This window comes from Odontomachus brunneus, unplaced genomic scaffold, assembly GCF_010583005.1.
Source record: "Odontomachus brunneus isolate Ranch 3 - 2012 unplaced genomic scaffold, Obru_v1 Obru_scaffold_091, whole genome shotgun sequence".
Lineage (NCBI taxonomy): Eukaryota > Metazoa > Arthropoda > Insecta > Hymenoptera > Formicidae > Odontomachus > Odontomachus brunneus.
The window spans coordinates 1,255,708-1,264,342 of NW_022639541.1; the positions used below are offsets into that span (position 1 = coordinate 1,255,708).

The window sequence follows — 8,635 nt, forward strand, 5'->3', positions numbered from 1 at the left end:
AACTATAATTCTTAAGCCTAGAACAACTCAGAACAAAAAAATTTCGGTTAGAACAAGAAAGATAGTATAAGTTTACTCTTGGCCCGATAGACTGTTTGTCAACAAACTTTTTTTTTAATTTTTCGGGCTTATAATTAAACTTATTGATTTGTGCTTTTGGAACAATGTTTGGAACAACTAGAACAATCTATATCGGTATCGGAATGCTTTATTTTCAAAAAATGGGGTGCCAGGTCAAAAACATTTTTTTCATTTTTTGGACTTATAATTCAACTTACGGATTTGTCCTTTTGGAACAATGTTTGGAACAACTAGAACAATCTATTGCGGTATCAGAATGTTCGATTTTCGAAAAGTGGGGTGCCAGCTCAAAAAATCATTTTTTTTTGTTTTATTCGAAAACCGTTTCGAATGAAGCAATATCACTTTGGAACAATGTGGTACAAAGTCAGAACAATCTGGAACAACTTTCAAAATTATAAATTTCAAAAAGTGGGGTGCCAACTTCATACACTCTATTTTTCGGGCAAATCGTCCGTCGTCCGGGATTCGTCGCGCATTGCGGTTAAAGGGACGTCTACATTGGAAGTAAGCAGTAAAAAGTAGGAAGTAAGAATAAGAAATTGACCAATCATAGTTGATTATTCTTCTCACATTCGACTGTGGTTGGTCAATTTCTTACTCTTACTTCCTACTTCTTGCTATTTACTTCCAATGTAGATGTCCCTTAAGCACTCTAAGAGAGCTTCCCCGTGCGCATATGCGCGCTCGCTCGCGAGAAGGGCGCGCGGAAGGGTCCAATCGGGAAAATGTGTATACCGAACGCGCGTACGGTAGCGGCATCGATCGCGTCTCGTCGCTGTACGAACGGATATGAACGGAATACACTGCCGCTAATGCATACTACACGTAATGCCGGGGGTATCCTAACTTTACGGCGTCCATCACGAACTCGTTCCGCTCGCCGCAGCTGCTCCCGCTAATACTTCAACATGGGCTTCGCCCGTTAGTCGAAGCGAAGTGAGAGGCAAGAGCAAGAGAACAAGAGCGGCACTCGCCGCAGCAGCTTCGCTTCAGCACGAGCAGACGAGCGGAAGGCTCGGGGCATATACCGTTGGTGCTTGCTCCGCTCTCGCTCTGCTCTCGCGGGCCCAGCCTCGACAAAGTGTGCCGCTCGCGTTCACCGACAGTACGAAATTAGCTTACGGATTCACGATAAGCGGCTTACGTTTCCAGCGGGATTATCCGCCCGGTCCGCAATCGATTCTTGATCGTCGGCTGAGAACACTTTGAACTCGTGCGCTTCGGGACTTCAGCTCGTCTGGTCTTGTCTTGTCTGGTCTCGTCTCGTCTCGTCAGATTTCTCGCGTTGGCACACGCGCGCGGCCCGCTTCGCTCAGGCAACATTCGCGAAACGATAACACACACTGCTCGGCTTCTCTACGGTGTAACGATCTCAGCATCTTGCCTCTCCAAGGGAGAGTGACCGCGTGATCATTAGTCCCCGGGTCAATGCCCAATCATCGACACTGAGCCTATTTCGATGGTTGCAGCCGGCTGGCGCCGGTGGATGCGCCAATTGGTTGGCGCCGGACATACGTCATAAATCACGATAGCGCGGAGTGTTTTTAGCGAAACAGCTCATGCCCCGGTTGATATGCGGTTGATTAGTAGGTGTTCTGTCAGAAAGAGACGTCACTCTTTTCAGTCATCGCAACGCGCCGCGGTTGTCAGAGGAAAAATCGCGAAGAAATTGTCGTCTTGATAAACTTGGGTTTACAGCTCTGGTGTACACAAAGTTTCAATGGAGTCTTAAATGTTTATCAGACCAAAATTCTCGAATTCTTTTCAGTCATTTCTACTATGTGTGGTTATATTAGGTTGATTCCTTTGCTCATAAAATTTCATTCGTCAGGATATTTCTACTTGAAAGGGGTGTTCGTTCATATAGAAGGCCGTTCAATATTTAGGGAAGAAAATGTTCAAATAATCCGATTCGAAATTTTGGCTCTATGTTAAACTTTGAAACGCACTAAGAGTAGCAAAGCTAGCAAAGTAGGTTTAATTCTAATGATACAATTTACTTCTATTTTGACTCTGATGAGTCTAAAATTTCTATTTTCACTATCTTTAACATCAAAATAGTTTATATTATAGGCTTCAGAATATCAAAATAAGTAAAATAAGTTGAATAGTGAGCTGAAAGTAGGATCAAAATCATGTTTGATTTCATTTGCGAAATCAAACATGATAGATCAAGAGCTGTCAAAATGACAGAATTGATCGCAAATGCATGAGAGATATGCGATATGTGCGATTTAAGAAATAGATTCTTAGTTAACTCGCTAACGAGTCTACCTAAAGTAGCTCCTAATGTAATTTCCGCACTTTTTGCGCCATTTACTACCGCCAGGCGGATTAAATCATTAGGGTAACGAGTAGGTAATGGGAGAATCCAATCGGTGCGACTTAGCGACTCGGCCGCAAAACGCCGAGCAACTTCACGGAGACGAGAACTCCCCGCGCCGCACCTCCCCGTTCCGTAATCCAACGTCGCGATGGAGAATCTTTAATTAAGTTAAGTCACTCACCTCCTGTCCTTTGATGTTTCTATATCGAACCCATTTGCCCAGTCGCGGCCTCCAGTACTCCAACAGATACGCCTCCGCGTATTCTACGCCCACGCCGTTTCCGAAACGGCCCTGGGTAGCGGTAGCCGTGATCAAGTGGATCGTGTGGAGGTCGATCTCCAGCCATTCTCGTGCTTCCTTGGTGATTTGGTTCTTAGGGCACCAGGCACCGCCGAGATTCTCCGATTTCAATCTGTAACGACATGGCCGAGTATCGAATTAGTTCTCTAGCTCTCTCTCCCTCTCTCTTTCTCATTTGCGCTTAGCTTCCTCATACGTTGAGAGCAAGCTCGATCAAGTCGCGAGATGATTGTTATACTACTGCTTAGTATCAGTGAGAAATCAATTAAAATATGCGACCTCAATATTGAAATTGATGAAAAAATCGCAAAGAAATATCTCATTGTTGCAGCGTGAAATAGATCTTAATAGCATTTATAATTTAATTAATATAATTAATATAATTAATATAATAATATAATTAATATTAATTTAATTAATATAATTATTTATTTTGGGAAGATTGCCTTATCTCCCGTGTAGCTCGCAGAAAATTACACGGAGAGAACTTTATCGTGAAAATTATCGTAGAATTTCGTATATGCTGTTTATATTTCAGAAGTCGAAATGTGCTATCGAAAAATCTACTAGATTTCTTAGCGAGACAGACTTCACCAACACAGTCTTTCTCGATTTTTGCATTAAAATAAAATAAAAAAAAATCTCTATGAAGAAAAGAGCTACAATATTCTCTCCGTGTGTAATTCGTTAAAATAGCTCGCACTTAGGTTCATGTGGTGTTTTTCGCAAGTGCCTCGTTTCCAGTGCCGAAAACTCTTATCTGCACATTCGGGAGTTCGAAAAAATTCGCGGTGAGTTCGATGCCTGCAACAGAGGCGCGTGAAATGATCGCATTTGCATTCTTAAACGTCGCTCTCTCTCTCTCTTCCTATCCGAGAGGAGGGATCCGCCTCCTCCGAAATTTCCATCACAAAATATGTATCCTCGTGTTGCGTGCATCGTACTCGTAAAACTAACGGTCTAATTAGACGTGAAAGTATCGAGTTAGTTCCTCTCGGGCAGCTCCCGTCCCGCGCTATCTGGGGATCAACCGACGTGCGGTCGACCGTCCAAGTCCTCGCACCGAATTCCGATATTATCACGTTTACGTGAGCGAGAAATCGGGGGGTATTTCGTGCTCTGTCTCTCTCTCTCCTCCCTCTCTCTTTCTCTCTCTCTCTCTCTCCACCCACCAGCTCTCGGACGCTTATTTCGCTGATGCCGTGCAGCCTGCGCGCACGGCGTGAATCCGAATTGCATTTTAATGAAGCACGGAGAACACTCGGAATTAGAATAAAAAGGTGTTTCGAATTCCTCGCCTCGGGAGGAAATGCAGCTCGTGGAGAGCCGTTCGACGACGCGCTCGTTAGAATACCCGTCTATTTCACTCCTGTGCTCGGGGAGTGAGGCGCGATAAGAAAAATAATACGTCGACTACAGTCGTGTATATCGCGCCATTAACATCGCTACAGCGCGTCGCTATAATAATCACGTAGAACTCAGTGTATAAAACAGGACTCCGTATTTTGTCGTTCCGGATGACGTAACAAACAAAAGTGGAGAAACGGAAAGAGAAAAGGGGACAGAGATGACGAATGTAAGAACGCGAAGACAAGCTTCCTCGCCGGCGACTTATCGAGATTTCCAACAGAGCGACCGATCTGATAACAGCGTTGAATTTACATAGGCGAGGGAAAATCGGGAAGTAGCCGCGTATCATCTCCCGCGCAGGTGATACGGGTTGGACGGGCCGTATATGCGGCCATTTATACGTCCAAGCTGTGCTCGTGCTTCGGTTTTAATCTTCGAGGAGCCAAGAGCAAGGCAAGAAATAAGAAAGAGAGAGAGAGAGAGAGCTCTGCGCACCCGGGTCGCATGAATAAAACATGAAGCGCGAAGCGCCTTCCCTAATTGCGTGGACCGTTTAAATGCTCGACTAAGAGTGGCGCTCCTTTTCGGCGTAACGCCGAGGATACGTGCGATTATACATGGGCCGAGTGTATTCTGCCCAAATTGCGGATTAGCAGGCCCCGGTTCAGGATGGTATCGCAGCCGCGGCGCAGATAACGTGCGCTTTAACGTATCCCGAGACGCGCGAAAAGAATCGGCGATGAGGACAGAAAAAACCTAGATAGACAGATATAGGTAAATTTGATAGCTTCTTTAACGATCGATATGTAAAGTCATAAGTGCACTCCGAGCAAAAGACGGTGGTGGTAACTACTACGAGATTTCTGCGTAGAATTAATATGACATAGTTCAATAAAATATTTCGAAGTTATTGCAACTGTGGGTGGTTACGGGAATTACATATAATTCTTGTAACCATTCAGTTTTAGTTGTAATAACTACAAAATAATTTATTAAACTATATGCACTTTGAGAAAAGGAGGTATTTTTGAAAATTTATCTATGAGATATAAAGTTTGTTTCTGCAAAGCAAATTTTTATTTCGCAAATAAACTTTCACGTATTTTTTTCTTAATGTATTTATTACTCGTATAATTGTCACCACCGTTATCTTTTCTTTTAGTGTAATTCATATGGCGTTCATATTTATTATACACTGTAAAAATTGATGTATTAAATTTAACATTTCATGTGTCCCAAATCATCCACTCTCATTTATGTGTAAATTTAACACAAAACAGATATGGTAAAAAGTAACACGTATAATATATAAAAAATTAGCACAAGAATTTAACACCTGAATACCGTCAGGAATCACAATTTGTATTAAATTGACATATCTATAATGTTAAATTAACTAAAATAAAACGTTAGTTTAACATTTGAGAGAAGTATTAATCTATGGTTTTGATGAAATGAAAATGTTAAATTGATATAATCTATTTTTGATATATTAAATATGTCAATTTAATACAACCTATGATTCCTAACGGTATTCAAATGTTAAATTCTTGTGTTAATTTTTTCCATATTATGTGTGTTACTTTTTAACACATTTGTTTTGTGTTAAATTTACACATAAATGAGAGTGGATGATTTGGGACACATGAAATGTGTTAAATTTAACACATCAGTTTTTACAGTGTACAAAAGAAAGAGATAGAAACACAAAAGAGTCAAGAAAAAAATTATTACAATATACGATACGTAAAAAGATGAACCAACAAGTTACGTAAGATATGGTATGGAAATCTAAAACTTAATGTGGATTTGATGCTACATCAATATGATGCTATATCAATATGAGGAATTTACATTATTTTGTCAGGAAGATTTAATGATTAATTTAATACGGCATATTTGCTCCATAAATGTAACTAAAAAAATTGTGCAGGCTTCTTGTTATCGATTGTCTCACGTCCTGGCAATTGCGAAGGTCTATCTGAATGGAGAAAGAGGCACCGGTCGTCTGTTACGCGAGAACGTTCACCGCGACAAAATAAGACGCAACTTATAATGAAACGGTACAATAAACCGCGTCGGTACCCGGGCGCGGCGTGATTATAATAATCTTCCGCGATAATATGGAATATAAATGGAGTCGTTTACTTCGTTGTCGTCGTGTATGTGTGTCGGGGAATCGCTTCGTTTCATCCCGACGCATCTCGTCGCGTCGCGACTGATCCACGAGGTGCTAATAATCGCGCCTCTCGCGCTCGTTATTAGCCGTGGCTACGATAAGCCGCGGCTGGCTGCATTCCCGATGGCGGCTGGCCGGCCGCTTTAACAGCCGTGGCTGCTTTCGCGAGATTTACAGGCCGCGCGCTGGAAGCACCTCTCTTTATCGTTAACAACCGGCTCGCACTCTCCCCCACCGGCGCTGGTTAGCCCAAGGTGCAGCGGCCAAGGAGAGGTTCTCCACGAGCCAGGCTAGATCGGACAAACGCGCAGACGTTTATATACGCGAATAAGCGCGCGTCAATTCTCTTAACCATGACATATGATTTTCACGACCAGCTCTTCTCGAATGCAAAGCCATGGCAATGACAAACGTTATCGGTCATGTATCTTATATCGATCATTTTGTATCTTTATCGGATATCTTCTCTTATCGTGAACTCGTGAAAAGTCAAATTTCACATTCTCATCATTCTAGAAGTTATATGATTGCTAAAGTCGAGTTCACGTGAAATTTTTGTACTTCTCACGTTTCCGCTCTCTTAGGAAAAAGCTGCATGATCGCTACTCTGCATCGAAATTTTAGTTTTACGTTAACTTCGCGAATTCTGCGGAATTTGAAAGATAAATGAAGAATTCCCAGAAATGATACTATGGCACATACTATTTTGCTACTTTGATGCTACAAATAATGACTGCTGTTTGTTCCCCGTTAAATTTCAAAGAAATAATAACTCCAAAATGTGATTTGATCGTCTCGAGATGTTTTACCAGTATTTGATTTCTATTATTAACTTCAGAGGGCAATTTTATCAATTATGTAATTTTCATAACTGCAGATAGAGTGTGAGATAAACAAATATTAATAATGAAATATAATAATTAAATATTAATAGTTAATATAGGTGAATAAAAAAGGATTAATTGGATGAACAAAGTAGCACATTTCTTATTTTCTCATAATCTTTTTGTTATTTTTTTGACGTTAAAAATCTCGATAAGATTTGAAAACTCTTAAAAGAGCTGATAAGAAAAAAATTGTAGATAATGGCAAAGGTAACAATTGTTTGTTTTATAATACTGTTCACCGCAACGAATATTTACATCCGAATTTCGTGCAATAACACGAATTTCGTGAAAAACAAGTGAAAGAGAGACTTTAATAAATGTAAACAACGCGATATAAACAACGCGAATTTTGCGATCCGACGAGTATTATTAAACCCAAAAATTAGCACTAGCGAAATTCATATTTAATTCTAAGATCAATGTTCATGTCATAAATTATTTTGCATTTCTCAAATTATTAATTGCAAGTTCATATTCGTGAGCTCAAAACGTTGTTCACTTCAATATTTTTTGCACGAGATAAATCATTGTTTTTTAATTATTAAACACAGTTAATCATTAAACACATATAGATTGATAAATATCTAGTTATCAGTATTCGTAAATTATTTGCGAAACAATGACAAGCTAATCATGTCTGAATTTCGCCTCGCAAGATATCTTTTTCTCAAAGAATTAATTAGACAACCATCAAAATCAAGAATATTATGCACAACAAATAATTTCATGTACCTGAGAATATCGCGTGTATCGCCCCACGTCTTTCGTTCTGACTCCCCGAGCCTCCTGAATGCCCGTCTCAGCCTTCCGAGTATGCACTTGGCACTTGGCACTGACACTCACGTGGATAACACGATGATTCGATTAAAGAAATGTACACTAAATAACGCGATGTCGATGAGAGTGCGGTTGAATACACTAAAAGAATCGAGGAAACATTTTATCCCGATGCACGTGTCGTTCGTCGCAACGTGAAGAATCGTCTACAGTATCGTTGCGGTGACGTTTTAAAGTCGCGGTATAAAATACGACACTAGTCTGCGCATCGATCACGTGTATAATTCCTTTGCGAAGAATGAAAAGTTTTATTGCGCTCGCGTGAATAACTCGCGTACGCGAAGAGGCAGCGGGGCTACTGAAGCGCGAGGAATGTGTGAGGAATGCGCGATAAGCTTAACCCCCCCTCCCACCGCCCGCTGCCGCTTGCCGTCGCTCGCCGCCTAATCGCTCGGCTCTATCAAAACAATGAGACCTTGAAGGCGGTCAAGCGTGCGTCGCGCACGTCGCGTACTTTGTTTACGAGCCGCCGGGCGACATACACACACACTCACCGCGGAGCACGTGTAACAGAAATTAGCGCGCTATTCTCTCGCCGGGAATCATTACGTCGTTGCGCGACGTATATTCAGTCGCGCTCTCGTCGGTGTCGCGTTAATTGACTATCACACGTTTCTCTCATCGAATCACGCGAGTGTCAGTGCCGTGAAGGAGTCGGAAGCCAGGATGCC

At 41.5% G+C, this 8,635-nt stretch overlaps 1 protein-coding gene across 2 annotated transcripts in view; it reads right to left on the reverse strand.

Annotated features, from left to right (window-relative positions):
• The window catches only part of LOC116848221 (discoidin domain-containing receptor 2-like), a 254,478-nt gene that overhangs the window by 108,993 nt on the left and 136,850 nt on the right, over positions 1-8,635 (reverse strand). Inside the window, exons 1-2 of one of the 2 annotated variants that reach the window (XM_032824097.1) lie at positions 7,860-8,251; positions 2,592-2,823 (exon numbers count right to left, since the gene is read on the reverse strand). Coding sequence is in view for 1 of the 2 variants with exons in the window: in XM_032824095.1 (XP_032679986.1) it covers positions 2,592-2,823 (232 nt within the window). In the remaining variant the exon portion in view is untranslated. Of the gene's footprint in view, positions 1-2,591; positions 2,824-7,859; positions 8,252-8,635 lie in introns of those variants that run through there. The other variant, XM_032824095.1, reaches the window with a different exon arrangement.